At 38.2% G+C, this 19645-nt stretch overlaps 1 protein-coding gene across 1 annotated transcript; it reads right to left on the bottom strand.

The window, feature by feature from the left end:
- Positions 1 to 809: 809 nt before the first annotated feature.
- On the bottom strand, positions 810 to 12304 carry LOC109039016 (nose resistant to fluoxetine protein 6). Its single transcript, XM_019054335.2, has 13 exons — positions 12096 to 12304; positions 10614 to 10876; positions 9644 to 9861; positions 8936 to 9147; positions 7246 to 7364; positions 6042 to 6235; positions 5183 to 5334; positions 4282 to 4450; positions 3522 to 3715; positions 2957 to 3098; positions 1909 to 2098; positions 1459 to 1604; positions 810 to 965 (listed from the first exon to the last, which is right to left on the bottom strand). The coding sequence occupies exons 2-13, from the start codon at positions 10855 to 10857 to the stop codon at positions 813 to 815; spliced, it is 2133 nt and encodes a 710-aa protein (XP_018909880.2). The 5' UTR covers positions 10858 to 10876; positions 12096 to 12304; the 3' UTR covers positions 810 to 812.
- Positions 12305 to 19645: the final 7341 nt, after the last annotated feature.

Genomic DNA, 19645 nt, shown 5'->3' with positions numbered 1-19645 from the left:
ATAAATGTTAATTTCCCTAGCATTTAGAATCCCTAAAAAATTGCAAGTAAATTGCATTTTACCCTCCTATCAGCATGTTTTTATAAGTACCACTCCTCAAAATATTTCAACACAATGGGAATAAGTTAATTAAAGAATACAATCACAGAATTCAACATTCTGTTTCATACATTTCAACGTCAGCTATTATCATAGAGGAGAGATTCCAATTTGACTGATTGACATAGAGTCAAATCATCATTATTATATGATTTTGTTTTCTTCGCACAAGAGTATTATCTGAAGCAAGGAACAACAGCAAAAATAACGTGAATGACAATAAATCGTTCATTTTCACGATCAATTAATCTGGAAAACGATTCTAGATTTACTTACAAATAATTAAGATAGGGATAGGTACAGTCGATGATTGATAATATTTGTGTCGTGGTATATGGAAAAGTTAGAAAAAAAACTTCTACGTCAAAGCATGACAGAGGTAATGTTGTCCTAGAGTATGAGCTCGGACAGAATATCATATACAGAGTGTGGTTCATCATGTTCGGACATTTTAGACAATTTTGAAGCAAAGAGAACAGACATATGTTTTATTGTATTTTAATTGTGAAGTAGGATATAGGACTGAACTACTTTCAAAGATCAAAATATGACATTGCACTTAAAGAATGTATGGGATCGGTGTTTAAAAAAGTATAGTTAGTGTTTATAGTGATGAATTAGAATTGATTATGAAGAAAACGCTTCAAAAAAGTTTCCCAGAATATTTGGAATCAAAGAGGCGTAATTCTCCCCTTTAAATTTTCCCCTCCTTATCACTCCGTCTTCTCAGTATGTGGCTGCTTCCTTGAGAGATGTTTCAAGATAATCGGTCTGACATAGCTTATGGGAGCATCAACCAGCAAGTAACAATAAAATGATAAAAAATACGTTAGTAGCACATCACCCCAATGCTGGCCTCCATATATCTAGAAGAAAACCAAAGGAACGGGTTAAAAACTGACGCAAGGGATTTTGTGTGGAAAAATAATATGAGAATATGAAAGAGAAAATCTAAGCATATCCGAGATTTTTGTTTAAAAATTGGATTATTCAAAATATTGTTTTAACAAACCTCATAGGTGTTAATGGACGGTTATTTCACCATCGCACAATAATCGCACGCATACACAGGTGACAATGGGGGGGGGGGGGGTGTCCAGTTTTTTAGGTCAAAGCTTCAGCAGATTTTTCGTAATTTATAAGACGTTGAAATGATAAACAAAAAGGGATGCATGAAGAAAAAGCCTTAATTTATAAAAACACCTCTTAATTAAATGTTTCATTGTTTAATTTCTATAGTATTTGGCGAAAGGAAAGAGGCGAAAAGAAACTGGACTTGAAGCTGAATATGCATGAAAATGTAAAAATTTAATCCACATCAGTGGAATTTTAATATCAGAATGTTATTTTCTAACTTACCATGTCTTCATAAGTAATGTGGACACGAGTTTTGAGGGAGCCAATCATCGCCATGATGAGTGGCATATTGATGAGAAATGCCCAAAAACTGAGTCTACTGAACAGTGTGAAAAAGTTTTGCGTCAAGAATAAGGAATCCAAGGCACCTGAAAAATATCAAAAAAATGTCGAAATTCCTGATGACTTTAATCCTATTAGAAACCTCTACATAATTATGTCTTGATTAAATTTTTCGGAAAACCCAAAGTTTTTCTCTTTTACGCTTCCCAAAATCAGCTTTAAGAATAGAGAGAAATCTCTCAGGTTATCTCAGGAAACTGGCATGACTTAACATTTGCTGGCCTATGAAATCAATAAAATTAAGGAGTCGTTATTTCGACAAATTCTTCATGTATTCCGTCCTTGGCATATTGGCTAAAGCTTGCTCTTGAGATATTATGTGAATCTTACCGAAATCTGTAGTAATTTGGACCACAACAATGATTATGACACCTGCAGATATTATCTGAGCGTTCAGACCAGCGAATAATGCGTGCGCGATCACATTATACGCAGTAGTTGGAAGGTGGAGTAAATGTCTGACCCATGTGATGGTAGCAATCATCGCGACACCAATAAAAACGCCTGCCCAAGCTCCAGTCTGCAATTAGCCGAACATTCAGTAAGTCACATACAGTAATGTATGAAGGCGCATTGCTGTATCTATCACAATGCTCTGATCATTAATTGCTGGCTCTATATATTTCTTTGATTTGTGAGTTATCTGCTGCCTGGTTTAATTCAAACTTAGTATGACATGACCATTTTCAGTTGATTTATATTTTGGTAAAGGGCAGTTAACCACCTGATCCTGCGATTACAACTTCACCCGTTCGAACAAACGAGTCTATCTGTTCTGGAAGGTTCTAGAAAAAATCTACCTGTTTACATGATTTACTGTGTTTTTGTATCATATATCAAGAGGGTGTGGGCGAATTTTTTTTCTAAAGCGCTCTCATAGATGAATGACTAAACGGTGCAAATGACATGACTTGACCTCAGACAAATAAACTATTTTTTTTACAGCCCCTCACACTTTTTTAAGTTTCTAGTCTTGTAAAGTGCTTTCTTCAGAGGTCTATAGCCGCCGTCAAGAAAGAGAGAATGGGAAGTGAAGTCGGCGAGGCTACGACTTAAACGTATACTCACAAAACTTACGATCTGCAAATCGATTTAACGCAAATCATTCTATTTGTACATCTTACATGTTGAAACCCGTGACTGTAGTGCATTTTTGATAGCTTTATGATGTGAAGAGTATCACAGTTATTTAGGTTATCGGCAAAGTCAATTGTAACAAAGCAATAACCCACATACATTTAGATTCATTGTAAAATTAATAAATTGGCAATTTATAATGTTTAACCTTTTGACTCTCTGATAAAAAATATTAAGGAGGATTAAAAAAAATGAAAATCTACAGGTTTGATTAAATTATGCAATAATTGTTAACACTCACTTTTGAAAACTTTAGACGTCTTTCCTGAAGATATCTCATCCAAAACGCTCCCAAAATGCCAGTTATATATCCACCAAACCGATTGTGACTCTTCATATACACATTTAACAGCATATTGTGATTCCTCGGACTCATAGCAAAACTGGAAAAAATAGACAGTTTCATAGTCTACCAACGAGAATACTAAGACAATCGAATGTTGGCTGAATCGTCTGAAAGGCTGCTATTAAATGTAAACCCAGCATTTGGATGAGTACCGACGAACCGACGCATTTATTAAAATATTACTAGATTTATTTAGTATGATTATGACTCATCAATGTGATAAACACATACTTAAATGTTTGTCGATTTTTAGCAAGTCAGCATTCAGAGTTAGACATTGTCTCTTTGAGATGTTTTGGCTTTTGAGAATTTTTGCAAAATAGGGACTTTTTCAATTGACAATTTCTATGTTGATTACACTAACTCGCACTGATTTCAGTTCGCATTCATGCAAAATAAAGCGAGAGAAAATTGTTGCTAATAATACTTTCTGCGTAAACGTGATGCGTTTTGTACTCACTCAGGATAGAGTTTTAAGAGTCCCTCATAGCGATTGAGATAAGTGATCATCAATGGAATCAAGGCACTCAAAACAAGGGCAGAACCCAAGATAATCCACTTGAGTGACTTCCACCGCCAACAAGAAAGGACAATGAGCGAACCCACGATGAAGAAGTGAATATCAGCGGCAATGTAGTAAGAGTGCGGGAGACACTGAAATCAAATTAGACTGTATTTCGTGTTTAGAATCTGGTGAGTGTAGCGTAAAAAATTACACTAAATCGATATGGAGTCACTCGTTGAAATATGGTAGTGTCATACTGTTTGTGTGGAAATAAGCCATTTTTCGGTCTAGTTGTACCGTAAGACAACGTCTTAGGCGACTCCATCTGTGTGCAGGGATGCGGGCGGACTGCGGAGGCCATCTTTAAAAAAAAGCTGAATGCGAATAAATTTTTAGAGTAAACGAGTTGGAATATTTAATTTTTAAAACTGTTTGAGCTGCTTAAGATAGTTTTTACCAATAATTGCTAAAGACGATCACCTAGATGCATTAAGTATTAATTTTGCATTGTCTATATGCCACTTACTCGATTAGTCGAGAAATGTACATTTTTTTAAATTATGGTTACACTTACGGCGTCTCAGTTTGGAAATACTCTCGGCGGTTTCTGGGGTTAAAGTTGCTCTACCGAAATGAGAAAGAAAGAAAAGAGAAGGAGCAAATTCACAAACTAGCATTATTAATAGACATTATATAAAAACATGTAAATTTCTACCCATTTGCCTGGTTTGATATAGTTGTTGATGAACAGAAGATTCATCCACCAATTTTTCTGGCAGAATCGTATGTCTGCCTCAGTCGTCGTTTTCCAGAACGGTCCGTCGCCTGTGTGCGGGAAAATGAAGATAAAGCAAGCCAGGACGAACATGTAAGGAGGCATCACTCTAAAATATATTTCAGAGGCAAATCCTGTTTTAAAAATTATCATGGCAAAAAGAAAGAATATTTAAACATGCTTGGAGAAGCAGCAAAAATAAAAATAAATTTAAAAATAAAGAAAAGAATTGAATTTCTGACCATTTTGCTGCAAAATTATTAAAATTATTATGCTGATGATGGCGCAAGTCCGAAAGGCCTCAGGGACAAAATAAACATTAATAAATAAAAATGGCAGCATAATGGTCATAAATTCAATTCTTTTCATTATTTTTAATTTTAAAAACAACAAAGGAAAAAGTTAAGTCCGAGTCAAAGTTACATTTTTTTTACGCTTACAGTATTTTTTCTCGAGTTACTTCACTTTTGGAGTTTGATGATCCATGAAATGTATTTACATGCCAATTTACACGATTACTTTACACGGGTTAATAGTTTGTGAATACTTTTCCAGATTTATGCTGTTGACATATTTTCGCTTCACATTCATTATAAAGTAGGCCTCATTTTGCAAAAAGGGACCAGTATTTCTGGCTCATCTAAAAGTACCCATCTGTACAAGGAAACTAATGACATATGCATTGTTTCTAAAATGAGCCTGAAATGATGGTTCCATAATCCAAAATTTAGTGGACTTGTGCCGCCTCAACCGCGCATTTATTCGGAGTAATATCAAAACTTAAACATTTGATCCAAGACAAGACTTGTAAAACTCTTTTGTGTCAATACGTTACGCTTACCTGAGCAACTTATTTGCCGCGTGTACTGACACATTGAAAGTTTTTTTCTCTAATTGTTTCAGCATAGAGAGACAGAGTAAAAAGCCGGTTATTGAGAAAAAAATGTCTGGTATGGGCATTCCAACAAAGAAGATGCTGAATTCATGAAATCTCTGGCATGAAAAGAAAAAAACAAATCAATTTTGGAATTGAAAAATATGACGCACAGCTCTTCTACAGTCTACTCTGGAAGAATATTCATGAAGTTATTTTACCGCAGGCAAGCTACAGTCGTAGTGTTGAGAAATTAATTCTTTTATTCGCTATGCGGTTTAAGTGGTGATGAATTGATAATGAATTTTGAAAATTAATTATAAAAAAAATGAGAAAATTTAATTTCCCCGAATTATCATTTTTTTCCACGATTTGGTAAGACTAGATTTAAAAAGATGCAAGGAAAGATCATCGAACTGCAATCAATGCATTGCCAGTTTGTGACATTAATAACTATTGTCAAACAGGAGTGATCACGGAAAAAAGGACTTAGGGGTTGTTGGTTGATATGGACATTTCCAATTAATTGTGGTAGTGCTCCAATAAATTAGGTTGCTAACCCAAATGTTGTGGCACTACCCAAACTTGAGTTACGGTTCCACGACAATTCCATATCATCCAAAAATTCATTCAAGGGGGTACCTTCTAACACTTTTTTCCGTGATTTATTGCATGAGATCTTGGATAATCATATTCCCTAAACTATGTATGTAGTATCATATGTAAGATATATAATGTTCTAATAAATTATATTGCCTCGACTGAGGATGCACATGATGTCTCTAGTGAATTAAGTTACGATTTTGGTCAAATATATGCACTTTACCCTTTCAAAATAAGACCAGTTAGTTAACGCCACTCGCTCAGCAGTAAACATGGATCGATGTGCCACTATTGTCATGGTCATCAGTACTGTTTTGATGCCGTTAAGTATCTTGTAATCGCCCGAAGATGTGGGTGAAGCCACTAACTGACTCCAGTTCCTGTACATAGAGAATGGTATCAGCCATTTTTCTATCCCTGTTAATGAGAAACAAAAATGAAAGTAGGGTAAGAGAATCAAAGTCATAACTTTCAAGATATAGATGTATGTCAGCATTTCATAAAAATAAAATATAATTTGATTTTGATATATTATTAATTTCGGCACATTCAATTGCGGTTTACTTAGGAAAATTCTGAAATGCATATTTGCTTATACTCGCGTACTTATACGACTCCATTAGTCAAATGAGTTTTATTTTAGATCACTTCATATGAGAAATGGGAATACCTAGAAACCTTTCTACTGAACGAGATTCATTTTCAAAGGCGTGTACAGGAAGGCATCCTCAATCAGTGTTGGAGGGTGAAAATCTCTAAATTTTGAGTCTGTGTACTTTTGACTTGCTCGTGCTGTAGATTGCGCTTTATCGCTGTAGGATATTTTCTTATCCGCAGAACGATAAACCCTCCAAAACTTCCAAGTTAACAAACTGTACTGATTACTCTTTAAGATGGCGAAAAAGAGGAGGCGGAGGCGGAAGAAGAAGGAGAAGAAGGAGAAGAAGGAGAAGAAGGAGGAGAAGGAGAAGAAGGAGAAGAAGGAGAAGAAGGAGAAGAAGGAGAAGAAGGAGAAGAAGGAGAAGGAGAAGAAGGAGAAGAAGGAAAAGGAGAAGAAGAAGAAGGAGAAGAAGGAGAAGAAGGAGAAGAAGGAGAAGAAGGAGAAGAAGGAGAAGAAGGAGAAGAAGGAGAAGAAGGAGAAGAAGGAGAAGAAGAAGGAGGAGGAGGAGGAGAAGAAGGAGGAGAAGAAGAAGAAGAAGAAGGAGAAGAAGGAGAAGAAGGAGAAGAAGAAGAAAAAGAACGAGAAGAAGAAGTAGAGGAGGAAAAAGAGAAAGAAGAAGATGAAAACGAAGAAGGAGAAAGAATGTCCACTGTTCTCGTATCAGCTGCGAATTATGAAAGATGCAATTATTTAAAGAGAAGACCCATAAGTGAATCCATTGAGTGAAACGATACAAAGTTGTTACCAAAGTCGTCAGAAGTCTCACCTGAGGCTTTCGCAATTGAACAATTATTAATATCATGCTTTTCTCCCTTCGTCACCGCCAAGATAATGTCTGCTGCAGAACAAAATATTAAGACACCTGTTGCGCTCAACAAGAAATACCTGTAAAATGATTTTAAGGGAGATAATATAAGCGACAAAACAGTCTTTAATGGACCACTAGACAAAGGACGAAATTCAGCATTCTGATGCAAGTTTCTTAACCAAAATTTTACGTAGAATACGATGCGCACAACGAAAATTACTGAAATTAACTCCTTACGAAGATATTTAATGATTCTTGATGCGTAAATTCAAACCACCCGCTCATGAAAACTCAATGTTCTACGTGATTCACATCGCGCGCTAAACGTTATCATGACAGTATCTGCGATTTAAAAATCTGACAGCCTCAATTATGACGCTTTGGCTCAGCTATAGCAAATTGCTCATAGTTTGAACAACACGTGGTAGGAAATGAACATTGCTCGATTGAGAAGCTTGCTGAAACCGTTGTAGTGCGCGATTTGACTCACGTAGAGCTTTGAGTTTCTTGTCAGCGGGCAGTTCAAATTCCTCGTAACCAATGTGAAATAAAAACATTAATATCTTCGTTAGCAGTTGGTTTCAGTAACTTTTGTTGCGCGAATCGTGTTCTACGTGAAATTTTGGTCAAGAAACATGTATTAGAATGCTTAAATTCGTACCCTGTCTAGTGGTCCATTCATGAGGATCATTAAGCCGTTGTTGAAACTGTTGCGTTTTTTATTTACTGTTAAGCGGTTTTTTTTTTATTTTTCTTAATGAGAGTCGCACGAGGTAGAGGTTTTCTTGACTTACCTGATGAACCACGCAAGTTCATAGGTCATATTTTGAAAATCATTGGAAATATACAAAACAAAGTTGGAATAGATTAGGTTTGTTGAAAATTAATGAGTGACACATCTGATGTGCTTTTTTTGCTAATCAAAAAAAAAAAAAAAAAAAAAAAAAAACAACAGGAATAAGGAGATGCCAGTATAAGGCTTTTGTTCCGCAAAAATCGAGATAATTGGCTATTCAGAGGACCCAACCGATTAAAACAAACCCATATGCTAATTTTAATTCAGCAGAGACACGTTAATACCGCTCGCAAGCACAGCATTGGCAGGTTGTGTGGGATTAAACTTTTTTTTTCTCTTCAAGGCTAAGACGTGCCTCACGTTGAGATCGAGATTCTCACGAACTTAAAAACATTGAGAGGGCACAGCATGGAGTTAAACAGTGAAGAAACTTACTGAAAATTAACTGAACTGAAGAATACAATTGAAACAGGGACAAATATTACGCGTCAATAAAAACTGTTTTATTCCAAATGAAGCGATCCCAAGAATTTCATTACTTTATGGTACACTGCCGTGCTAAGGGAGAACGCCGTATGTACATTCGAGAGTCACCAAATTTCCTTCGATAAAATGTTAATTTTTTAGGAAAGTTATGAATATTTTTTTTTAAATTTTCAGAATTTTCAGATAAAATTGCGAATTAAATTATCTGAGAAATGGGGAGGAAAATATTCATCAATTTACCGGGAAATTCGCGTTTTATCGAAGGTTATTTGGCAACGCCTGAAGGTTTTTACGACGTTTTTCCGTAGCGCAGCAGTATAAAGGTATTGCAATTTTCGGCGACTCATGATTCATCCGCATACAAACCTCATTATCGCATAACCAATGGATTTGGGCTGGTCCTTCCCTGTGGTGCATTGGAGGTCATTAACAGTCACATTAAGGTCGTACCCAAGAGGCCTCGTCAATTCGCGGAACAGTCTTTGCAAGGAAGTTTGCAAGTCGTCTGATGAACAAGTGCTTGGTATACAAAATGACAGGCTGAAACGATTCCTTGGAACTTTGGTTCTGCTCACGGCCTGAATGTAACACCACATACCAAAACAGCTGTGCAATTATTGTGAATTCCACACTGCAAAAAAAGTCTCTTGGATCTAGAGTCCAGACTCTTAAAAACATTGAAATGGAAAGATACTTTTGATTCAATCGGACTTTTTGCTTGAATCAAAAGGAAATTCGCCTAAATGAAGGGTTCGGCTCTTCGATTCAAGGAAAAATCGGATTGAATCAAGGTTTTTTTATCTTGTCAATGTTATTAAGAGCCTGAACTCTAGATCCAAGCGACTTTCTTTTTCAGTGCACATTTCCAAAAATGACGACAAAAGTTTCAGAGGAGATTTCAGCAAACATTGCAGCAAAAACTTTATTTTTTTTTTTTTATTTTGCTACAACTTGTTCCGATTTGACTTAACGTAGATTCATGTTTTTTGTTCAATGCAAAGTTATACATCAAAATTTTGATACTGCATAACATCCCAGATTTATTGACCGAAGAAGAAAAACTATTCTTTATACCTGAAGCCTCCTCCATACGGGCTCTCTCCAATCGTCAGAGAATTCAGCAGATTTTTGAATATTTGTCTCTTGAACGATTGTAAAGGAAGGTAAACAGTACTGCGGTGAAAACGCTAGTTCTTCTGGAACGTTAGCATGAATGCATTCATCGAAATTGCCAAGTCGATACCCGTCTCCAACAAGAAAACCAGCCGGAATCAGATCAGATGCATCTAACACTGAAAAATTAAACATTTTCAGCTACTTGCAGTTTAGCAGTTCGTTGTTACCAAGAAAACATTTTTTCTAAATTTCAACGGAGCAAAATTTCCTCTCGCAAATTGTTTTTTCTACTAAAAAACTGTGGAGAGTTTCTGATTGAAAATGTGAAATTTTTTTTTCGGAAAACAACAAAATTATTATCAGAAATCGCTTGTAAACAATTGCATTGCTTGAGACAATTGTGTAACTTTGGAGTGAAGTTGTATATTATTGTTATATATAGTTACCTTCAGCATAATTTTTCTGGGATTTGTGGGGATGAAGAAAGCAATATTGCACGTTTTGCGAAAAATAGTATAATAATGTCAGATGACGGAAAACTGGATTAAAGCATTGACAAAATGGTGCCAATAGCCTCAAAAGTGCAATCATTAGTTACACTTGGAATTTTTCCCCTACAAAAAAATGGTGAAAATTAGAGTTTCATTTTATTTGAGTCTGGGGGGCGGGGGGTTGTTGTGTAGAGGCTAAATCTTCCATGAAAAGGAAAAACTTTCAATTTTTAGAAATCCTTTCAAATCGATAATTTTTTTTATCAAATTCCATAGGCGGCGTAGGAGAATTGATTTTCTCTCATTCCATATCGACACTCCTGGTTAAAACACGAACGCACTCTTAGATTACAGAACGAATGCTTCAGGATTGTATGACATTAATAGAATGAAATTTTAATGTTTATGATCGCAAATAGTAATGGAAAATATCTTACTCTGCAAAGCCCACGTGGTGAAATTTGCTTGATGCTGCCGTAGAACGTTAAAATGTTGCGGGCAGAGCGGATTTTTATTTGACGTTATATCGTAATCCCAAATACGTTCAGTGACTACCCTCGATATCCACATTTTCGAATCAAAATCACTCATCTGCCTATCTCTTGAGGTTAACGTAAGCGCTGCTGGTACAAACAGAATAGCCATCAAAGCTGAGGAAAGAATAAAGGTATCGTGGGCCATCTTTCTCAAGCTCCTAATGCTGAAAAATAAGGGTTTGAAATTTATATTTATGGCAAGTTTTTCTGTGGGAGAGGTGGATGGAGAGGTACAATGTCATCTAATTGTCTGTTCAAATTACCGCAATAAATCCTTTACTGTCTCGTTTCATTTGGTTTTTAAACGGTCAAAGTTTTTTTAAGTATAAAGGACATTAATGAATAAATTGAAGTTTGGAGGAGTAAAACTAATCCAACGTCCCCGGGTACATCTCAAAATTTCAATTTCTGCAAAAGGAGCAAAATAACATTAAGTGGATCAAAGGCCTTATATTTTTATGTATGCTCCCCCTGATAAAAATTGGCGATAGGAGCTGCGTCTCAAAATACCATAGGAGTTCTTATAGCCGACTAAAGAAGGCTATTGAAAATCATATAGCTGGCTGTAGAAAGTGGAGCAAATCATATAGCCGGGCTATACGAAGCTATGAAAAAGTATACTGTCGGGCTATAGTTCCTATCGCCGGGCTTTACACTTTATTGCCATTGGCTATAAAAGGCTATAAAAAATTGTGTAAAAATTCGTGTGCTTTGGAAATCATTAAGTTTGATACGGAACTACCTTTATACTTACAAAACACACATTATATTTTCCTTTAAAACATATTTTTTTTTTCATCAATTAAAATGAGAATAGTCCATACAGAGTGTGCAAACATTTCAAAATCATGAGTTGAAAAACGCTGACTCCGCGAGATTAAATATTAGAGCCTAACACAAAGCGGAGCGGCGACGCACTGGCGCCTACAAACCTAATAGGGATACTTCACGCATTGCGCAATGCGTGAAGTATCCCTGTTAGGTTTGAAGGAATGAAGGCGCCAATGCGCGTTCCGCGCTGGCTGCCCGCCCGCCGCGCCGCGCCGCGCCGCAGCGTACCACGGCGCTTGAAGCAACTAATTCACACCAGAGGGATTGCACAGTATCATAGGCAATTGAAGGTTCTCCAACATATTAAGAATGACGGGCATCCTTCACAAGTACGAAACTTTCTAAAAGTAGGTCTATAGTATTTTGGAACACACATTCTACTGCCAATTTTTACCAGGGCCCAAAACACAAAAAAAAAAAAAAAAAAAAAAAAAAAAAAAAAACCGCTATACTGTTCGATTAAAATTTGTATATTTAAACGATTCTTGTAACGATTCTCCGATGTCCTCGGCAATCGATTCTGCGTGTCATAAATAAGTGAATGTAACTTACACATAGGGGAACAAAAGGATGTAACGTCAATTTTGGCACGAGCGGCAACATACTTGTCTACTGATTATAGGATTCGAGACCCGTACGACCATCACTTGGATTGTTGTGCCGAGTAGGTATACTCATGTAAGAGAGTCCGGAAGTCAGTGGCACTTGTCGTCCATCTGAAACGCTAATTTATTAGCAGTTTAATCGCTGAATACAACTGCTAGCTGGTAACAATTTGAATATTAAAGCATTACTTTGAATAAACTCCAGTTTAAAATACATGTCTTATGATCGGAATGAGCTGATAAAAAAGAGGAAGGAGAAAACGACAAAAAAGAACACGATGTGACGAGATGCAAATTCTCTTAATGTGCCTGGACTAGGTATTCCACTCCGAATGTAAGGATAGTATTTGAAATCCAGCATTGTGAAATTTTCGCCAAAACAGCCTTCCATGGAAATGCTCGGTCATGTAAAACCTTTCAGGTAAACTCGAGACAGATTGAGTGTAACTAGTCATTTTTGGGGAGTCATAATTTTTTGACTTAAATTAAGCGTTCACACATCAGTGCTGTTAACATCAGTGTTTGAAGTCGACTTTAAATTTCGATTGATGCTTCCCTCTTCTTGACTTAAAATACTTACAATACCCCCCCCCCCCCCACCCCCTGGTAACTTTTGAACGGTTAGAGATTGAAAAACGAAACTTTGGGAATGTTTCTATCTCAAAGTGGACCATCTTCTAAGGGGGTCCAAATTGTTGTCCTTCCGTCAGGGGGAGCGGGAGGGGGCACCCGACTTTCTTTTTTCAAATGGTAACCCTTATCTTGTGATACATCATTGGCAAGAACATAAAAAACTAAGCATTTTGGCGCGAACTCTTCAAATCCGTTTTTCGATTTTCGCTGATAGAAGGGGTTGCGATTTGGGCCGAAATCGGCCCCTCCACGGAATTGAAAATTTTTTGGGTATATGGAAGTTGACGGTGCAAATTTGACGGAAATAATCGAGTTTTGCCGATACTCAAGTTTTTTGGCTATGAAACAGGGGCCTAAACATGGCTCCGGAGCCGAAAATAGCTGAAATTTCGAGTTTTTCGCGGTTCTACCTTAAATTTCGACCTGCGCCCAAGGGCGACGGGTGATGAGCTTTGAATATGGTGTGAAGGACACCTAGACGAGTAACATACTTGAATATGATCAACCGTCGCCCTTGGGCCCAACTTCAAAATCGAACTTTTCCAAATTTCAACCCGAAATATCTGAATATCAATGTTTTCATACTGCATATACATTTCAAGTAAGATTCTTGAATATGGTCAACCTTCGTCTATAGACATAGGTAAAAATTAGCCTACAATTGCGATATTTAACCTTCTATTTCGGTATTTTATCTGCGTCTAAATAGGACCGGTCATAAACTTTGTTTATTTTTTGTTCGGGACTTGATAAATTACTTTCTTTTGAGATCGTGGCCACGTGTTTCCTTTTCGTCCAATGGGCCTGTTGCATGCAAGAGATACAGCCGTGCGAATAGACTTTTCATAGGGTAAATGACACGAAAATTACGATGGTCACATTAAGAAAGTCTGAAATACACTCCTTACTGCGCAATTTGTGTTGTTAAGAACGCGCTTTTTCAAATTTCCCGCGTCTAGGGGCAGTTTTCTAACGGAAAGTAACGGCAACTCGCGGCTATTTCCGGTCAACTAAAACTGACAACATAACCTGAAAATCGGAGATCGTGATATCGTGAAATGAAATGTAGAAGGATTGCGTTGGATATTTAAAAGTTGATTAATTTAGTTACTGCATAAAGCGTATGTGGACCACTATGAGAGATCACGTTGGGTTTGTAAACAAACTGAAGGAAAAAAGAACAACAACAACAACGACTCGGCATCTTCCGGAAATCACCGAGCCCGCCGTTTGCTCGTTTCCGGTGATTAGAAAACTGCCCCCAGACGCGGGAAATTTGAAAAAGCGTGTTTCTAACAACGCAAATTGCGCAGTAAGGAGTGCATTTCAGACTTTTTTAATGTGACCATCGTTATTTTCGTGTCATTTAACCTCTAAAAAGTCTATTCGCACGGCTGTATCTCTTGCATGCAACAGGCCCATTGAAAGAATTATTTCATTCCTACTCTAGTAAAAGAATACATTTTTGGCGTATGATTAGAATTCGTAGAAACATGGTCATGAATTTTTTATTATAAAATGTCGAATCACTTATACCCCTCAAGCAGAATCACGAGCAGCTATTTCGGCCTAAAAATTTGGAAAAGTTCGATTTTGAAGTTGGGTCCAAGGGCGACGGTTGACCATATTCAAGTATGTTACGCGTCTAGGTGTCCTTCACACCATATTCGAAGCTCATCACCCGTCGCCTTTGGGCCCAGGTCGAAATCTGAGGTAGAACCGCGAAAAACATGGATTTTCCGCTATTTCGGGCTAAAAAGTTGGAAAAGTTCGATTTTGAAGTTTGGCCCAAGGGCGACGGTTGATCATATTCAAGTATGTTACGTGTCTAGGTGTCCTTGACACTATATTCGAAGCTCATCACCCGTCGCCTTTGGGCCCGGTTCGAAATCTGAGGTAGAACCGCGAAAAACTCGAAATTTCAGCTATTTTCGGCTCCGGAGCCATGTTTAGGCCCCTGTTACGCGGCCAAAAAACTTGAGTATCTACAAAACTCGATTATTTCCGTCAAATATGCACCGTCAACTGCCATGTATCCAAAAATTTCTTAATTCCGTGGAGGGGCCGAATTCGGCCCAAATCGCAACCCCTCCTTTGAGGACTTGAAAACGCAATGTTGAACTAATGGACCAATAGACAAGGTACGAACTTAAGCATTCTAATACATGTTTCTTGACCAGAATTTCACGTAGAACACGATGCGCACAACAAAAATTACCGAAATCAACTCGTGATGAAGATATTTAATGATTCTTGATGCGTGAATTCAAACCAACCGCTCATGAAAACTCAATGCTTTACGTGACTCACATCGCGCGCTAAACGTTATCATGACAGTCTCTGCGATATACAAATCTGGCAACCTTAATCTTGACGCTTTAGCTCAGCTATTGCAAGTTGTTTATAGATTGAACAGCACATGGTGGGAAATGAACATCGCCTGATTGAGAAGTTTGCTGAAACCGTTGTAGTGCACGATTTGACTCACGTAGAGCTTTGAGTTTCTTGTGAGCGGGCAGTTCAAACTCCTCGTAACCAATGTGAAATATAAACGTTAATATCTTTGTTAGGAGTTGATTTCGGTAATTTTCGTTGCGCGAATCGTGTTCTACGTGAAATTCTGGTCAAGAGACATGTATTAGAATGCTTAAATTCGTAGCTTGTCTATTGGTCCATTTTGAACTTACCGCGATACTGTTGAGGCAGAGTCAGGAGAAATTGGCTCATTTCGCAGGAAAATCGAATGACCTTTGAACTGCCTTATTTGGGGGTCTAAACCTCCCCTTACAATTAGTTTGAAATGATTTCTATGATTTTTACTTTTACCGTAAATTTTCCCGTTTTATTTTTGTCTCTACGATAATTGACTGTCAGAAACAACATATTTTCCCCTGAGTTGTTTTCTCTTTTGGTGCTATGGGAGTCTATCCGGCAAGTGCTACGAAAAGTGGGATTGTGTGTGTAACACACACATAAGATCCGATTTTCCTTTTAATTTCCGCCTAAATTAATCCGGCCAAGATACGACGTGTAATTTATCCACAATTATTCTCATGAGTTAGTGTTTTACCGTGTTTAAATATGCAATAATTCTAGTAAAAACCACTGTAAGGAAAGAGATTTTGAATGTCACTGCAGCTCCAACATTTGGTCGGATTAAATATTTGAAATTTTAATTTTATAAGGAAAGCTATTGAATTATTAGAAGCTATGTTTCATGTATGTCTATCTTCATGCCATCTAATATTCGGTCTACAAGACATTGTGTGTAATATTTCTTGTTTATAAATAGTAAATCTGTGAAACTTCTTCTCATTGAAATTTGAGTTGCCAAATGAGAATAGTACTACCATTAGTATAGAGAAAAAGAAACAAGGCAAAACAAGTTGGATTTTGCAATCGCTAGCGATAGCAATATTCGTCATGGGAACGTTAGCTTCTGGGATATGAACATGTTAAGGTACAGTTCGTTTGTAGTATCTTCTGAATTGAAGGGGCTATGTAATTTTGTGTTGACATCTCTTTTTTAACATTTTTAATTATTTTCTTTTTATACAAGAAAGCTGTTATGTACCAATTATTTATTTTCGTTGGATTATATATGGTTTTTGGAAGTTAACGCATTTAAGTTTCAGGTTCGCTTTTTCGGCGTAAAGTATACATAAGGTGTCCCAAAAGCACCAGGACTTGTTCTGTAACTTCGAAAGTAAGATAGATACAGACATGATCTTGATCTCATTTTAAAGATCAACTCAATACCTATCGATTAAAACCAAGATCAGCTCAATCGGATAAAAATTGACCGAGTTATGGCAATTTGAAATCAGCGAGGAAAGTTTACGGCTACGGTTTTTAAGGAAGATTCTTCATCGCCGTAAATCGAAAAGTCGGCCGATAAAGTGATGCTTATTGTGTTTTTTTATTTTCGAGGTGTCATTTATCAACATTTTGTACCATAAAACACAACGGTCGACAGTGCGTATTATTGCAAAGTACTAAAGGAGTTGAGAATGCACATTTCCCGGAAACGGTCGGACTTGAAAGCTTCGTGGATACTCCATCAAGACAATGCGCGGCCTCACACATCGAGCTTAACACGTGAATTTATGAGTAAAAATGGAGTTGAAACAATCCCTCATCCCCCTTATAGCCCTGACTTGGCTCCATGTGATTTTTGGATGTTTCCTACGCTTAAAAAGGAGCTTCGCGGACGAAGATTCGTATCGAAGACCGAAATCCAGAATGCAATTCAAAACTTCTTCAACTCCATCCCAGAGGAAGAATTCAGGAAAACAATGTTGGATAAGTGGCAAGAGCGCATGAAAAAGTGCATCCGGTTTGATGGACGGTACTTTGAAAAGCAAAAGGAAGTTATGGAAGATTCGGAGGAAAGTGGATACGAATATTAACTTGTTGAATCCTGGTAAGCGAAAAATCTTCCTAAAAACCGTAGGGGTAAACTTTCCTCACTAATTTCAAATTGTCATAACTCGGTCAATTTTTATTCGATTGAGCTGATCTTGATTTTAATCGATAGGTATTGAGTTGATCTTTAAAATGAGACCAAAATCATGTCTGTATCTATCTTACTTTTGAAGTTACAGAACCAGTCCCGGTACTTTTGGGACACCCTACGTATGATATTTTTACTCTACACATATGCCCGAATACGCATCATAAGGGACCTATGTGCTTCCTAAGTTGCCAAGTATTAATTATTGTTAGATGATTGGTCTAAAACATTCAATACAACCAGTAAAAATTAACTGTCCCCTACGAGATTCGAACCCCCGCTCGTGTAAAATGGAATACCGACGAAGCGATAGAGTGATGTCGAAGACGACTGAGCTATCTCGGCACCCGTTGCGACCGGGAGAAAAAAGAACAATTAAGGGATCTCGGACGCTGAGCGGGGCTTCACAAAAGGCGTCCTTGAAGTTTCGGCGCGGTTCGGCCCTTGCGGTAATATGAGACAACGGATTAAGCGCATTTCTCTGTGAGACATTGTTTGCCTATGCTTTCATGTGTCACAAGGTTCATCTCAGCATGCATTTGCTATGTTTTATCAGATATCCTGCCAGCTGATCTGCTAGTGCGACGAGTGGCAGATAGATATAATTTATGTGATCCGGTGCGCGCACAGGTGAATCTAATGTGACGATGGCATCGGAGGTGGTCTGAAAACCCAAATGATGTGGCAAAATGGACAAGAATACTGATCCCAGATCTAGATGTGTGGTGTCAGCGATCGTTCGGCTACCCTAATTATTTTACGACACAGCTATTAACCGGTCACGGGGTTTTCGGTAAATATATGTGTAAACTGCACCTTTGCGATTCGCCTATGTGCGGATACTGTGGTTTGATTGACTCAGCAGAACATGTGTTGTTTCACTGCCAGCGATGGGGTCGGGCGCGGCGTGATTTGTTTTCAGTGATTGGTGGACCGTGCTTGCCTGGGGAGCTGATAGGGGTTCTCCTGGAGGAGCGGAAATACTGGCGAGCTTTCGAGAAATTTGCAGAGACTGTTTTGACGGAAAAGAGACGTGATTTTGCGCCTAAGCGAATTGTGGTTGGCCCGAACATTTGATTTGATTATTGTATTTGATTCTGTTCCCTGTATTACTGACACTGTACATGCTTCTGACCACCTACAATGTTTGTCTGTGGTTGGTCGGATCGTGAGAGATACCGAGATTTTTCCCACAAGGTTTTTGCTCGCTCTCATGGTTGGTCCGCCATAAATATAAATATTTAATACTTACACAAATGTCTACACAAATATTTACACACAGTATTATTATTCACAAGTGTTTGCTCGGGATTGCGTCTTCCGTTCCTCCTGGAGAGCCCCGGTTGGTACCCAGGCTTACAATTTGTAATAAGTTTTGTGGATGAGTTGTGGAAATAAGTGTTGTAGTAAATGACTTGGAAATACACATACAGACATAAAGTCGCGATTATAGCGCCGCCTCGCGCTCTGCGACGCCCAATCGCCATTGCCCCCTATCCTCCCAGAGATCATCAGGCAATTGGCACCTTCTGATCTCCTCCTCCACCCCTTGTCGCCAACCTTTCACAGGACGTCCACGCCGTCGCCTTCCGGGAGGAACCCAATCGAAGACCTGCTTGGGCAACCGATCATCTGCCATCCTTCGCACATGTCCATACCAGACCAACTGCTTGGACCTGATATCGTGCACGATGTCCTTTTCCACACCCATTATCTCGCGTACCCTTTCATTGCGGATACGCTCTCTTCTCGATATCCCAGCAGACCTTCGCCAAAAGTCCATCTCGGTTGCCCTAAGCATGTCTTCAGTTCTTTTCTTAAGTTGCCAGACCTCACTCCCGTAAGTTACGATACTCTTCACGATGACGTTGTAAATTTTCCTTTTGGTCTCCTTGGAGATACTCTGGTCCCAGAGAACCCCATTTAGCATCGCGATAGCTTTCCTGCCTTGCACATTCCGATCTTTAATGGCCCGATCCAAATTTCCGTCCTTAGTTAACCAAACTCCGAGATATTTATACTCTTCACAGTCCAGGATCTTCCGGCCATCCTCCAGTTCAATGCTTTGCTGATCACCACCGATAACCAACTTCTCCGTCTTAACCACATTTACTTCCATTCCCCACTTTCGGTATACTTCCACTAGCTTCCGCGTCATGTAATTCGCATCTACTTCGTCCTGAGCTATTACCACCTGATCATCAGCAAAGCACAGAGTATAAAGGGTGCCATCTTCACGTAGCGGGACGCCCATTCCCGAACAGCATCTTTTCCATTCCTTTAAAACTTCTTCCAGGTACACTTTAAATAAGGTTGGCGACAAACAACACCCTTGTTTCAGTCCTTTAGTA

This window comes from Bemisia tabaci, chromosome 3 (genome assembly GCF_918797505.1).
Source record: "Bemisia tabaci chromosome 3, PGI_BMITA_v3".
NCBI classification, from domain to species: domain Eukaryota; kingdom Metazoa; phylum Arthropoda; class Insecta; order Hemiptera; family Aleyrodidae; genus Bemisia; species Bemisia tabaci.
This window is presented reverse-complemented; position numbering and strand designations above follow the sequence as displayed.